At 47.7% G+C, this 15,575-nt stretch overlaps 1 protein-coding gene across 3 annotated transcripts in view; it reads left to right on the top strand.

Moving 5' to 3' along the window:
* LOC133495674 (receptor-type tyrosine-protein phosphatase epsilon-like) overlaps positions 1 to 15,575 on the top strand; it is a 33,075-nt gene that overhangs the window by 14,906 nt on the left and 2,594 nt on the right. For 2 of the 3 annotated variants that reach the window (XM_061810577.1, XM_061810575.1), the window contains 14 exons: positions 7,889 to 7,960; positions 8,658 to 8,754; positions 9,447 to 9,526; positions 9,633 to 9,766; positions 10,688 to 10,778; positions 12,285 to 12,361; positions 12,442 to 12,478; positions 12,569 to 12,666; positions 12,791 to 12,910; positions 12,992 to 13,155; positions 13,904 to 14,039; positions 14,119 to 14,268; positions 14,764 to 14,857; positions 14,952 to 15,028. In XM_061810577.1, the coding sequence (XP_061666561.1) occupies positions 7,894 to 7,960; positions 8,658 to 8,754; positions 9,447 to 9,526; positions 9,633 to 9,766; positions 10,688 to 10,778; positions 12,285 to 12,361; positions 12,442 to 12,478; positions 12,569 to 12,666; positions 12,791 to 12,910; positions 12,992 to 13,155; positions 13,904 to 14,039; positions 14,119 to 14,268; positions 14,764 to 14,857; positions 14,952 to 15,028 (1,422 nt within the window). In that variant the 5' untranslated portion in view covers positions 7,889 to 7,893. The remainder of the gene's footprint in view (positions 1 to 7,888; positions 7,961 to 8,657; positions 8,755 to 9,446; positions 9,527 to 9,632; positions 9,767 to 10,687; positions 10,779 to 12,284; positions 12,362 to 12,441; positions 12,479 to 12,568; positions 12,667 to 12,790; positions 12,911 to 12,991; positions 13,156 to 13,903; positions 14,040 to 14,118; positions 14,269 to 14,763; positions 14,858 to 14,951; positions 15,029 to 15,575) is intronic. The other variant, XM_061810576.1, reaches the window with a different exon arrangement.

Here is a 15,575-nt window from a genome sequence, read left to right as displayed (position 1 = left end):
GACGCAACGTCAGAGTTGCAGCGAAACGTTGGCGATCGATGCAAAAACAAACTTCATTTTGAAATCCGACAGGGTACAATAGTGGAATCGTACTGCACGTGTAAAGCAGGGTGAGTACTTTTTACTTGGAAAGATCACGAGTAATATCATTGTAGTCTTTAGAAGCGAGTGGGTGTGTTCATTTGACTCGGCTCGTAATCGAACCCAGTACTTTCTTAAAAGTCTGACGTGATCCAAATAGGCAAATAGACATTTCTTTTCCCAAGCGCATCTGAGGGCCATTTTCTTCGTAACGCAAACTTTTCCAAGCGCACGCAACTAACAACCAGCATTGCATGTGGGACAACACGGCGGCGAGAGGGGCGTGTCAAGCCAGGGGTTAAGGCAATGCGGCTATCTGATTGGCTGTTATTGGACGAGTGATCGACAGGTCGGAAAGGTCCATTGTGCTAGCGCTATCTCTATTTGTCGCTATGTTGTTAGGGCGAGTGGGCTTCTGCAGGGATATGAAAAAAAGTATTGAGTATATATATATATATATATATATATATATATATATGTGTGTGTGTGTGTATACATATATGTATATGTACATGTATAAACATATATACAAAATGTATGCACAAACACACACTTTGCTGCTGGTCCATTAATTTCTGCCCTTGGACAGAAATTAGCCACAAAATCGAGGCAGAAACAAAGGCGATGATTGCTCTCCTGTTGACACACGAGTTTGATGCTGTGTTGTTTTTTTTCTTGTGTGTGTGTTATTTTACATATTAGAGTGTGTGATTTTTTTTTTTTTTTTTAATTTTTTTTATGATTTCATGTATATTTTTTGTATGCCAAGAAACTGAAAAAGCTTGATTTTTGCAACAGCCGACTTTTATTCCTGCGTTTGACGGGGGCCTTGTTGTTCTGGAGGTGACTCCCCCCGTGTCATTTTATGACTTATGAAGACGTGCAATCGCGATACAATGAGGACAAAAGGGAACACGCATTAGTTAGACGGTGACAGGAAAGAGAGCGGACGCTATCTGCGTGTGCGCGCACCACGTTGGTTTCTTGGTTTTTTTTTTTTTTGTTTTTGTTTTTTTTCTCGCTGGCGTTTCCCCCGCAGCACTAAGCGTAGCGCTCCAGGAATGCCGGACTTGCCGGTTGGCTGCAAAGGACAGGAAACTGCGCGTATCAAACGGCAGATAGAGGACGGCGTGTGCTTACGCTGCACATCGACACATGTTGCTGCACAACTGGCTTCCAAGCCAGCAGCAGCTCCCCATTAGGAGTAAGATTGCGTTTTTTTTTTTTTTTTTCCGACGATGTTTTGCACCAGAGGCAGTCCGGAAATCGTCTCTCCCACGTGATTCACTTCCCTTGCATGTCTACTTATTTATTTATTTTTTTTTAAAGATAAATCACTCCCGTGTTTCCTCTCAAGTACAGTGGACTCGACTGAGTGACCGGGCTGGGCAGGCAAAAGCAAAAATCCGTGGATGATTGACGCCCATTATAATATATATTTTTCAAAATCCCTGAATAAGCGGGGATAAGCATTTTAGGAGGAAAAAAAAAAAAAAAAAGTAAAACTAAGCGGAAAATCGAAAAAGCAAAGAAATGTGAATATTTATGAGCAGCAGCATAGTCTTTGAAAAATAGACGTGATGTATGTTTTTCGACGGCAGTAAACGGTTGGATTCCCGTTGATGAATATAATAAATGTCGTTGCCAGCGAGAGAGTGAAGATGCTGTAATTCCCTCACTTGTGGGCAAAGGGAGCCAAACGCTCCAATTTTTCAATCTGTTCAGTATTTATGATGACGAATCCTCCACACTGATTTGTTTGCTGGACTCTCGTCAGTGTGACGCGAAAAGAATGTGGCACTCTGCCGCCTCTCACAGGTCAGTCGTTGTACTACAACAGTCCTCTGATGTCATATGTGGGCTCTTTTCTCAGGTTTTCATATCGTTTACATCTCTAGTAGAGCAAATTAAGTCATGTCATTGTCCAAGTCGCTTATCCTCACTGGGGTTGCAGGAAAACATGGAGCCTATCCCAGCTAGCTTCAAGCGAAAAGCGTACTACAACCCCGAACTGGTCGCCAGTCAGTCGCAGGGCCGATATCCGAGTGGGAATCGATCCCACGCCCCCCGCGCCCAAGGCAGGCCCGTGTACCGCTACACCGTCAGTGACGCCCGCAAGTGAACTTTTTGAACGGCTCGTTGTTCCGTTCAAATTTCACGTCGTGTCGAAAATGCGCCGTCGTCGCCGAGTGCGCTAAGAAAGCAGGCGGCAGGGTTTGAAGCGTCCTACGGTTCCGATTGGTTGCCCTCAAGTCACGTGACCCCCCCGCAATCCTCCACAGGTGCTTTTTTTTTTGGTTTTGTTTTTCAAGTGGTTGAAAAGGAAGGTTTTGTCAAACGCGTCTCTCATCTCTCGCCGCGTGGGCCCTTCACTTTGTCCCCTCTCGGTTCCCCACATCGCCACTTCTTCTTCTTCTCCCAGATCAAGGCGCTTTTTGTTCGGCGGCGGCGGCGCTTATCGCTCGTTTCTCCACCGCCGCCCTCCCTCCTCCTTCCTCTCACACACTTCATATCCCGCTCGCTCCGTCCTTCCTTCAGGGCATGAACGCATACTCTTACAGTATTTTAGAGGACGGATGGAGCGGGAAATGGGACTTTGCCCCACTTTCAAAATGGCCGTTAAGTGGCCATTAAGTACTGTATCTCTTGTCAATTACCGTAGTTTATGACCAGAACACAAAGGTACAATTGCAGGAGGAATTTTAAATCATACATATTTAATTTTAACCACACACACACACACAAAAATTAGCCCAACAAAACAGAACAGCTAGCCACTAGCCAGCGCTATCCCGAGCCACCCCGGCCAACTCTAAACTCTCATTCGCTGACTCCCGACGTCACTCAACTAGCCAGGCTCCGCCTTTTAATCCCGCGCACGTGCAAATGCACAGATGGTACAGTGTAAAACATAAAGCTGGCGAACACAAATAGATGAGAAATAATCATTGCACCTCATATGCATGTTTTGTATTGGTGTCATGCCCAAAACTTTAAAATAGAACTGTAAATATAAAATAGAAATGTACAGATGACAAAATTTATATCAATCCATCCATTTTTCTTCACCGCTTATCCTCACGAGGGTCGCGAGGAGTGCCGGAGCCTATCCCAGCTGCCGGCAGGAGGGCGGGGCACACCCTGAACTGGTCGCCAGCCAGATCGCGGGGCACACTGAGACAGACATCCAATCGCACTCGCAATCACACCTTGGGGCAATTTAGAGACTTTGGGATGTGGGGTGAACATGCAAACTCCGCACAGGCGGGGCCGGGATCGACCTCAGAACCGTGAGGCCGACGCTTTACCAGCTGATCCACACGTGTTTACGTATTGATAAAAATAATAAAAACAAAACAAGGACGCGACCACCACCCCGCCCCCCTGCCCCCAACACGCGGATGATGGCGCACGAACGGAACGATTAGTGACACGTGCACTTGTATACGCGCTTTCATGGCGGTCTGGCGGGGGTGCAAATCTGCAGATGATGAAAAAGAAAACCAGTTGCTGCCCTGCTTAAACCAAATACAGGCCGTGATCTATTTATTTTTTTGAAATATGAAAGAGGTCTAATGGCGTTTCAGGCACGCCAGCCCGTCGTCCAGATTCGAATATTTTGTTCCGCTTATCGCATGCAAATAGTTTCAGCGCACGCCCACGCGTTTTCCTCAAGACGTCGACGGGCAAGTAGGCCGCGGTTGATTCCGCAGCGCGTCAGCCGGCGGGCGGGTCTCCGAGGTCGTTAGCGCCAGCGCGGAGTCCGAGCCCCCCGGGAAGGTGAACGCTCTTGCGGCGTGCGGCTTTTCTGAGCACACAACGTACCTTCGCTGCGAGCTCCCCACGACACCCGCCGCCCACTTTCCGAATTCCCCGGCTGATGTATGCGAAGAGACAAGAGCGACTCTGTGGCCGGCGAAAAAAAAAGAAAAAGAAGAACGTTCAGCTGCTCTGTGAACGCTAGGAAGACCGCCCGTTTGGTCTGGGTGGCGTCTCGGTCCGATGACAAAAGACTGACTGGAAAAAAAAAAAAAAGAAAAGAAAAAGAAACAATTTACAGCTTTTTTTTTTTTTTAAGTACTGAGTCACTCTCAAGTTCGCGCTTTGTACTCTGAGGCAAAAAAGGCTTTGATTAGTATTCACTTGCTCTCAAGAAGGCGCAGCATGATAAATAGCTGCTGTTGCGCTGTGCGACGTTAACCGCAAAACGATTGATCGGTACTTTCATTTTCATCTGCGTGTATATCAGGGAGGAGTTCATTTTAGTTTTTTAGTTGTGAACGGAAGACGTGACGAGAGCGTCTTTGACCAGCTTTGGGTGCATCCCCCCCCCCCCCCCCCCAATGCAGTAAAGCCTCGGTTCTCGAACGTCCCCGTTTTCGAACGAAAATTTCGGGATTTATTTGCTTCTGTTTTCGAACGAAAATTGGTACTCGAACGCCCCCGACAAAACCTGTAAATAATATATTGCGCGTGGCACAGGCAGCTGACCCATCCATGACGCGTTTTGTTATTGTCAATTCGAACGCCCCCCGAAAAAAAAAAAAAAACAGCAAATAACATAACGCGTGTGGCACTTTTGTCATTGTGTATAACGCAGCCTCTGTCCACAAACGTGTCCCGGTAGTGCTTGTCGTTTTTCTTCTTATGGAGGACGACCGTATTAACCCGCAATCATGGCGCCAAAGAAAGCAAGTTGCTCGTTTAAAGTTATTCTGCACTCCCATCCTAGCATACATTTTAAGCAAAAAAAATAAATACATTTCTTAAATTATTTTATTCCATAAAGTATTACAACTATACATGTATTTCTACTATGCAGTCAATCATCAGGAAAAGCTAAAAAAAATGCTTTAAAAAGCCCAATATTTTAGGCTTGGAACGCATTATTTCTTTTTCCATTCATTGTAATGGGAAACATCGATTCGGTTTTCGAACAAATCACTTCTCGAACCGTTCTCCGGAACGGATTGCGGTCGAGAACCGAGGCCTCGCTGTATATTTATGTCACCTTAGTTGCTGGACTTAGCAATTGTGGGTTAAAGCAGCGGTTTATATACTGTGCTGCATTTTCTATATCCCCAAGTATGCGGCAACAATAGCTGGCGAAAGCTCATCTTAGCCACGTTAGAAGATTTTATTGCAGATTTTCTGGCAGCAATTCCGACTTCTCTGACCTCTCCCAGATGCTCGCTCGCCAGGAAACAGCGCCGCGCCTCACAAAACCGTCTGGCCAGGGGTAAAAACCTTCCCCGAAGCTCCTCGCAAATGTCTCACATCCCCAAAGTGAGGACGCCTGCGAAATTCTCCCCCGGGCCCGACTTCTCCCACGACCCATTTTCGTTATGCCCGGCGGACGGCGACTCGCCCGCTGAGCGCTGAATGGAGCGAAGACAATGCACAAACGCCGCGGTCGCCGTTTGCCCACCGTCTGACCCCGGCTAAACGGTGAAAAGTCTTAATTTGAGGCTTGCGCTGTTTTGTCTCCTCACTCCGGGGGAAAAAAAAAAAAAACCCAAGTCGCTCGCGGGAATAGGACGCCGCTTTATTAATAGCATTACGGGGAACATTCCTGAAGGGGAGGAAGTGGTCCTCGAGAGATGCGCTAGCGATCACACGGGGGCGACGAAGGGGGGGCGACGGGGGACGGACGGAGAAGACGCCGCGAACAACAACGTGCGCCGTCTCCACGGTGTTATCGGGCCGCTGGTGTTGTGATTGGCAGGTAGCCGCGACATCCACTAGGTGTCAGTAAGGATCAATGGATTGCTAGCTATGTCGACCATCGGTATCAAACTGAAGGCCCGGGGGCCAGATCTGGCCCGCCGCATGATTTTAGGTGGCCCGCGAAGGCGCATCATGTGTATCAACTGCTGTGATTTTTAAAATCTGTGCCAAAATTTCAAATTGCCTTATCATATATAATAACAGTGAGCTATGGCAAGGATTTGTGTGTTACCAAACACCATCGACAGTCGAAAAACCGATTGCCCTTGATTTCGGATTCCAAACCAGTTCATCCATTTCACGTGTAAACATGACGAGGCGAAAGATTTTCGCGGTTTGGCAGTCACGGCGGGACCTCTGAGGGGAATCTGCGACTGCGACGAAAAATGACTTTGACACCCCCGCGCTAGACGGGAAGCCGGAGTTGAGAGCGGTAAAGTAGACGTGAGAACTGACGAGTGGGCTTGGTAGGGAGGACTGGAAAAGATGGATGGATGGCTGCGAGGCTGCATGAGGAGGACAAAGGACAAATTTTTGAAACCTTCCTCGAGAGTGTCACAGGAGAGAGGGAGGACTGGGAGAGAATTGGGGGTTTTGGCGGATTCCGTCTCGCCTCCTCATCAGTCTTTCGTCGAGTTCTCCGCGGATGCAGCTCGGGGAAGTTTTACCGACCTCGTCCTTCTGTTCCCCGCTTCAGCCGGTCCCGACTCCAAATTCCTTCAGCGTCGCTCTCCAAATAGCCCACCACGCCCCCCCCCCCGTCCCCGATTTACGAGACGCCGCAGCGCACCGCGGCACAAACACATCATTGATGATACACTTAGCCCTTCTTCTTCTTCTTCTTCTTCTTCTTCTTCTTCTTCTTCTTTGCGCAGCTGCGGTGCGCACCTGCACCCTCAAGGTGACGCACTTCCTCCTGTGGGTGGACTGCGTGACTTTTTAGTGCTCTGAAAACACGATGGCACCTTCTCGAGGTTCTGTTGCGTCTCCCAGCGGCAGCGGGCGTGAAATAATTTGAGAATCGACGCGCTTTAAAACCAACGTTGCACGCTGCACTTTTAAAAGTCACCCTGAGCGTCTGCTGGTGTCCAAAAAATTGGAGACGGCATATACCCCGGCGTATATTGTACATATAAACGTTGAGAAAAGGAAATAAATCGCGGTTCATGCTATGAAATGAAATCAAACTCCGATGTAAAGTTATTATTGTCATATGCTGGTTTTAATTTGATGCCTTATTTTTTGCTTCAATTCAATCGACATTGTGCCGCTCCTTGTTGGGTCCATGCTTTTGCCACCTTGGGGCAGTTTAATACAGATTTACGGGTACACATACAGGAGACGGTCACATTTGATCAGTCAGCAGTAGTAATATCGATCCATCCGTTTTTTTAGCCGCTTATCCTCACAAGGGTCGCGGGGAGTGCCGGAGCCTAGCCCAGCTGTCAACGGGCAGGAGGCGGGGTACACCCTGAACTGGTCGCCACCCAATCGCAGGGCACGTCGAGACAAAGAGTCGCACTCACAATCGCACCTTTGGGCAATTTTGGGTGTCCAATGAATGTCTCGTGTTTTTGGGATGTGGGAGGAAACCGGAGTGCCCACCCGGAGAAAACGCACGCGGGCACGGCGAGAACACGCAAACTCCGCACAGGCGGTGCCGGGATCGAACCCGGGCCCTCCGAACTGTGAGGCTAACACTTTACCAACTGACCACCGTGCCATAGTAGTAATATGATACAATATCTTGTGGTACTCCACTGTGTTCAAATATCCGTTGCTTATGTTTTATTTTATAATCTTCCAATATGGCTGCGTTTTTTTTTCTCAAGGAGAATCCTGCAGAGCCTCGCTTGTAAAGATTGTACAATTGCGCCTCCTTGTGGCCACACATTGTATTCCCCGCCCCCCTCTGACTGCAGCTCTAACGAGCGTATCGCCCAAGTGTATCGCCCCATTGTCGCCGCATTTGCCCGGATGAGCACATTCCAACAAAGTGAATGAGGCCGTTCTGCGTTCGGCGAATCCCATGCGGGGGAATTTAATCTCCGTGTTGTTGTTGTTGTTTTTCCTCCTGCAGTCACAATGCTTCTGTTTTTGGTGGCAACCACGACTTCATCGAATTCCAGTGGCAACGGCAACCATACACAAGGTAACGGCACGCGAATCCGTCATCACTTTACTCCGTACTCACTAATTTCCCCCTTTATGAATGCGACTAATCGAGCGCTTCAACTTGTTCGGGGTTGCAGCGCCAGATTCCGTAATTTCCAGTTTTCAAGCCGCGACTTTTTTTCACACGCTTTCAACCCTGCGCTTCGTGCGGTGACGCGGCTAATTTGTGCGGGGTTTTTTTTCCCCCTAACGGCCGCAAGGGGGCACTCGAGCGGAAAAGGTAAGAATGAGACCGGTGGAATACATGTGCCGAGGAAGTTGACTTTTTCCGGCCCTGCGCTAGCGATAGCGTTAGCACTGTGCTACCGTGTTGCTGCTGCGTTACCGGCGCGTCACAGTGTTACTTACCAGTAAGTTCTATTTTAACCAGCCCTGTTAGCGTTAGCACGGCGCCATTATTAGCACTAGCGCCTGTACTGTCTTTCAATGTAGGTTAGGGTTCGGGCTGCGGCGTATGTATGTATGTACCAAATGTTATTTCCTTTACAAATGTACCAGGCGCGCTCTGTAGGCCGGGAATTACGGTATACAGGATAAATTGTTTGTTCGCTAGCGCTGCCATCTGAATTTTTTCCACCCGGGAGTACGTGTGACGTCACAGTGGGAAAAGCTCAAAATGATCTTTAACCAAGCCGATATCCATTGATGAAGTATTCGAACACCTCCTTCCTCAGAGGGTGTCCCGTCCACCGGCCACCATGTCCTCCCCACCGTGCTGGTCCTGTCCCTGCTGCTGCTCATCATCGCGCTGCTGGCCTGGTACTTCCTCAGGTAAACGCCGGCCACCTCTCACACGGTAAAAATGGCCGTATAAGAGCCGTGACACGAGAACAGACAAAACCCATTGAATTGCATATATATATATATGAACCTTATATGGTCGCTACTTCACTGATTTCATTTATTGCGTGAGCTTTTCTGACCGTGGACGAAGCTTTGCTGGAAGTGGGAAGGACTCCACACATTCTTCCTGACAACAAGCAACAAAGTGAAAGTGGACAATTCTGTTGTTTTCAACATGTTGTTAAACTGAATACTTTGGCAGCAAAAGTATGTAGCCTAGTTTTTTTTTTTTTTTTTTTCTTTTTTTACGTCCCCAAACAAACGCGACTGTCTTTAGCCCCTCCTCCTCGACCGCGGGCCCTCGCTTGATTGGCCCGCAGCCAGATTCCGAGGCAGCGCTCCGGGTGACAAACACTTCCTCCTCGAGTCGCCGAGGCGGAGCCCGAGTCAGGAAGCGACCCTTGTTGCCTCCCTCTGACGGCCACCGCCGGTCATACGCTCACTCGCTCGCTCGCTCGCTCACCTACTGACAGGGCAGAGCGCTCGAACCCGCCGACGTCGAGGAGAAAGGGCTTCCTTCGCCAGCTTTAGATCGTAGATCGTTTTTTTTTTTTTTTTTTTTTTTCCCCCCCTCCGTGCCGTTTTGTTTTCCTGGACTTTTATTTATTGCATATGTTTAGTTTTAGGTTAAAAAAACAGAGGAAAGCAGCGGTCACCACAGTGGACAAGAAGATACCAAATGGCATCCAGGAGGAACAAGGTAGGCAAACACAAACGGGCAATTTTGTGGTCGTCTTCGACTTCCTGTCGGCAACGTCGGAAGACGCAACCAAAATATTGAAATGATATTTTGTCACGTTCCACAGACGCGACGGTGGTCCTCCTGCCCAGGTCCGCTTCGGCCGCCAAGAACTACCCGCCGCTCGCCGTGGAGCACCTGGAGGACGAGTACAGGCTGCGCTCGGCCGACGACGGGAAACTCTTCCGGGAGGAGTACAACGTAAGCGGCCTCGGGTTTCTTTCTCACGGAGATCCCGCCAAAATCACCGCGTCAGAAAGTCGCGCGTTTATTCGCTGATGCTTTTTGCGTACAGCGTTAAAAAAAAAAAATAAAAAAAAAAAAACCTGACACCATCGCGCTGCCTTTCCGGCATTTCCTTTTGATGCCACCTCCGGAGGTGTAAAAAAAAAAAAAATGACAGCTTTTACAAGCCGTGCAAAGCTTGAAGGTTTCTGATTGTACCACAGAAGACCAAAAATTGCTGAGTCATCTTCGCCCCCCAATTGTGTTGGTGGCGAAAAAATGCTCATTAGACTTGTCAGAAAAGTTGGCAAAAAAATTTAACAAGACCGAAGACATCAATTGTTGCTCTTGCTCCTTTGTACGACCGACACGCGCACAAAAACCTGTGACTGGAACAAGACCGGGTCAGGCAGAAACGGGGGATGTGCCAGATGTAGCCCACGGGTCAGAGTTTGGCTAGCTCGAGTTACTAGCGCACGACTTCTCGGTTTCCCAAGGCACGAGTCGTCAGTCGCTGGTCAGTCGTCCGCGTGGCAAGGCGGAAAATGGCTGCCTCCACCGACCGGCAACTAGTGCGACTTTAGATAACTTGTTCCTAAACATTCGGCCATTGGGGAAAACTACCGAGCCATTTTTCCCGTGACACACGCATACATCCTCACGTGGAAAATACCTCCGTTGCCTATTTCTGAAGTGCTATACAATTTTGACACAGCATCTGAATCATTATTACATCCAGTATCTGACTTTTATTTAGCCTGCACTCATTAGAGGAAGTTCACACGTGAATGTATCAGAGGAAATGACTAAAGCAAAATAACTCGCGCAGCTAACAGTCAGTCGTCCGCTTTTTGCCTTTTTTTTTTTTTTTGCTTGATGTAACAAATTGTCGCGCAGTCTCTGCCGGGGGGCCACGCCCACGGGGCCTACGAGGAGGCCAACAAGGACGACAACAAGGACAAGAACAGATATCCCAACATTCTTCCCTGTGAGTATTATCGGCGCCGCTCTTGTGATAAAACGCAAGCGGCCGATGAGTTTTGCTTTTGCGGCGGTCGGACACAAAGGGGGACTTGTCGCTATGACGACCACCGAATGTGGTCATGTTGGTAGTTTTTCACAAATCAATACTGTGTTCATCCATCCGTCCATTTTCGTAGCCGCTTATCCTCACGAGGGTTGTTGGTAGTGCCGGAGCCTATCCCAGCTGTCAACAGGCAGGAGGTGTGGGCTACACCCTGAACTGGTCGCCGGCCAATCCCAGGGCACGTGGAGACAATCACACCTCGGGGCAATTCAGAGTGTCTCCAATTAATGTTGCATGTTTCTGAAATGTGGTACGAAACCAGAGTGGCCGGAGGAAACCCACGCAGGCACGGGGAGAACATGCAAACGCCACGCAGCTGGGCCCGGGGTCGAACCCGGGACCTCAGAACTGTGAGGCCAACGCTTGAACGCCAGATGACCCACCGTGCCGCCTCCAGTTGAAAGTGTTGAAAATCCCTCGAGCACAAATCAATTCATGTCGGTGAACCCAAAGTTCAAATGAGTTCTACACATTTGCGTAAGCTTGTTTTGTCCAGTAGGTTCTGCGGTTCTGCTTCGGTACAAAAGCAAACCGGTCAGGCTCGTTTCCCAGTTCGTCAATTTATGTATTGCGTCACCCAGCCCTCGAAGATCTTTAAGAGACATTTTAGAAAGATGATGTGACCTCAATATTTTTGTCCTAAACAAAAGACTTTAGCGGCGTCGTTGTGCCAGGCATCCATGTTGGTATCGGCTCTGCGCGCTGCCCTTGTGAGAATAAGCAGCTTGGACAATGGAATGGAAGATATCCTCAGTTCTTCATGAAAAACATATCTCTTGGCTGTTTTTGTGCCCAGTATAATATCTGAATATAGCTTTAGCGCCATCGTGTGGCACCTCGGTACCTAAGGCGCTACGGTGAAGTGTGTTGAGGTAGCCAGCCAATTCTCAACTATTTTAGGCAGCTGCGTCAGTTATTTTTATCTCGTTATATATTGTAACTTACCATAATTTCCAGCCGATAAGCCGCGACTTTTTTCCACACGCTTTTTATGCGGTGATGCGGCTAATTTGTAGATTTTTTTTTCTAACGGCCGCCAGGGGGCACACGTGCGGGAAAGGTAAGAGTGAGACCGGTGGAATATATGTGCCGAGGAAGTGACTTTTACCGGTCCGGCCCTGTTAGCATGAGCGCGGCGGTGCTAGCGTTAAGCTGTCCGTGTACCATCTTTCTTTGTAAAATTCAACGTGGGCACTTTTACACGGCTACGGCTTATGTGTGTACCAAATGGTATTTCCTTTACAAATGCACTGGGTGAGGCTTGTAACCAGGTGCGCTCTGTAGGCCGAGAATTAGGGTACTTGCAACGTCGCTGAAAACTGTCTCCGTTAGCTGCGCTAAGCTAACCAGAGCGTGTGACGTTTTTGATGAGAAGCATGAATGACAAGGTGACCTTTGCTCCCTCAGATGATCACTCCAGGGTGGTGCTGACGCAGCTGGAAGGAAGCTCCGCCTCCGACTACATCAACGCCTCGTACATCGACGTGAGCGCGTTATCGCTAATCACGCGATTTTCTCGCTATTGGATATTTATTTGTAAGCACATTTTTTTTCTCCCTGATAGGGTTTCACTGTTAAAAACAAGTTCATAGCAGCACAAGGTAGGCCCGCGCGTTCGGTTGATGAACGTCATCTTTTCGAAATCAGTCGTCACGAATGAAGATTTTTTTTTTTTTTTTTTTTTTTGTCAGGTCCGAAAGAGGAAACGGTGGCCGATTTCTGGAGGATGATTTGGGAGCAGAAAGTGTCGACGGTCGTCATGCTGACCAACTTGAAGGAGCGCAAGGAAGTGAGTGCTCGCCAAAACATCGGGGTGACATTCTTGCTAATGGACGACCGGGCGCTCAAATGAAAAGCCAATCGGGTAGCTGGAAGCGACTCGGATGATGAGTCTTGCGTCGGTTCTCGCGCAGGACAAGTGTTCCCAGTACTGGCCGGATCAGGGCTGCTGGACCTACGGGAACGTGCGCGTGGCCGTGGAGGACTTCACCGTGCTGGTGGATTACACCATACGCAAGTTCTGCATCCAATACGTACGCTCGTCTCCTTCTACGCTAGGCTAGGCTAGGCTAGGCTAGGCTACGCTAGCATTTTCTTGTGCGTCTTCCTCGCAGCAGTCCAGCGACGCCGCCAAGACGCCGCGGCCGGTCACGCAGATGCACTTCACCAGCTGGCCCGACTTCGGCGTGCCCTTCTCGCCCATCGGGATGCTCAAGTTCCTCAAGAAGGTCAAGGCGCTCAATCCGCAGTTTGCCGGGCCCATCGTGGTCCACTGCAGGTACACGTCGGCGCCTTACGATATTTGGCGAAGATTTTGAAATATGAGGTGCAGCGCTCGGTGTCAAGGGGGTCGCCGTTTAATTCCTATTTCTAAAAAAAAAAAAAAACCCCCAAAAAATACAATGATTGTCACAACGACGGCTCTTTCTATTCTTCCAAGAACTACAAAAAAAGACTTTCTTCTGTGGCTACACTGAGACACTGTGCAAATTGTTCTTCATTTTTAAAAGATATCATTGCTATTTTTCAGAGTAATTAGTCAAGTAAAATAAGTAAAAATAAGTCAAAGTAGTCAACGGTGATGTTGCTTTCTGACATTTCTTTTTCAACTAAGAAATATTCAAATCATATTGAAAAAAAACAGATTTAGCTCTATGAGAGGGTCGGTCACAAAATTAGGAACAGCACTGTCATTAATTCCTCTTCATTTACTATTTTTTTTTTTTACAATTATTATGACTAGTAATATAATGATCGCAGCTACGGCGGTTTCTATTTTTCCACTATCTTAATTTCCTTTATTATATTATCATTATTAGTTATTCATTTCATTTTACTGAAAGCTCTTTGTAATATTTTGATATTGTTTGAAAAAGTCTTGTGATTTTTAAAATGATATCTTATGAAGTTACACGAGAGGGTCCAAATATTGTACACCGCCAATTGTAAATACGTTTTTCAATGAATATCCGACGGCATCTTTTGCGGTGTACTTAATATTGCGGGCAACCCCCCTCCCCCGTCAGCGCCGGCGTGGGTCGGACCGGCACGTTCATCGTGATCGACGGCATGATCGACATGATGCACGCCGAGCAGAAAGTGGACGTGTTCGGCTTCGTCTCCAAGATCCGGGAGCAGCGCTCGCAGCTCATCCAGACGGACGTGAGTCCGAAAAGCTCACCGTGGTGTGCGCGGGCGGTGGACTCACGCAGTTGCTTCTCGTTGCTTCCCGCCCCCGCAGACGCAGTACTCGTTCATCTACCAGGCGCTGCTGGAGTACTACCTGTACGGGGACACGGAGCTGGACGTGTCGTCTCTGGAGGGCCACCTGCACAAGCTGCACAACACCTTCAACCAGGGGGACCGCGTCGGTCTGGAGGAGGAGTTTAAGGTGAACCGAAACTCCACTGGGGGGTGCCCCCGAGACCCAAATCGCATGAACATATCATGAAGGGGCGAGCGAGGGGATCTCAATTCCAGCCGCAACGCCGATTCCCAAAACTTCAACCTGCAGCGGCCAACTCGACATTCTCATTCGCCGATTCTCACGTCACTCGCCGGGCAAGCCCCGCCTTTTTCAAGGCACACTCAAAGTCAGTGTGCAACGAAAGGATGGCGACCGCAAGTGGACGCAAAGTAACACCTGGACCTCGCGTGCATGTTTTTGTGTCGGTATTATGGTTTAAAAATGCAAAATCAATTCTACGATTACTCGGATTGTTAATGGGATAATCGATGGAATGTAAAATACTTGCTAGCGCCGAAGTGGAACAGGAAGTTTGCCTATTTGGTTTCAGGCAGACATTCTTACGTGGATGCACTCGTATGACATGATTCAGATTTTATTTTTTTTACTGACGTGCCGCGTTGCGCGTTTGTGCCCCAGAAACTGACCAACATGCGTATCATGAAGGAGAACATGAGAACGGGGAACCTGCCCGCCAACATGAAGAAGAACCGAGTGCTGCAGATCATTCCGTGTAAGAGAAGAAGAAGAAGAAGAAGAAGAAGAAGAGGAACTCCCGGAAAGTGATCTTAAGTTTTTAAGCCTTTTTTTTTTTTTTTTTTCCCCAGACGACTTCAACAGAGTGATTCTCTCCATGAGGAGAGGGCAGGAGTTTACGGATTACATTAACGCATCCTTCATAGATGTAAGCCACTTCCATGATCAATCTTGAGATATGTTTTTCATTTGACATAAAGAATTATGATGACTGAAAATTTTTTTGGCGGGGAGGGGTAATAGTAAATGTGGAAAAAAAAATGTTTTTTTTTTTTGTTTTTGTTTTTTGGGATCAAAATCATTTTTTCCCCCCAATAAGTCAGATTTTTTTACATTGGTTTTCTGAAGGGAAAAAAAAATCCCAAAATGAAAAGTACCAATATATATATTTTTTTCCAACCACGTAAATTTTCTATTGGATTTTCATTTTTCTGAATCCCCCATTGGAAACTTTTTATTTTTCCCTGAAACAGATTTTTGATATTTGGGTGGGTTTTCCACAGTTAAATAAATCTATTCGTAGCTGTCATATTAATGTTTGTTAATTTCTTTTATTTCATGTATTCATTTTAAATTGAAAAACAATTGTTAAAACTAAATATTTCCTAAACCGTTATTAATTATACTTCCCTAACTTCTGCCTAGCAACAAGTTTTGGCTTGCCTCCACTGAGCAATTGTTTTATGCATTTTATT

Source organism: Syngnathoides biaculeatus, chromosome 22 (assembly GCF_019802595.1).
Source record: "Syngnathoides biaculeatus isolate LvHL_M chromosome 22, ASM1980259v1, whole genome shotgun sequence".
In the NCBI taxonomy this organism is placed as follows: Eukaryota; Metazoa; Chordata; class Actinopteri; order Syngnathiformes; family Syngnathidae; genus Syngnathoides; species Syngnathoides biaculeatus.
Note: the sequence above shows the minus strand (reverse complement) of the source record. Positions and strands in the feature narration are given on the sequence as shown.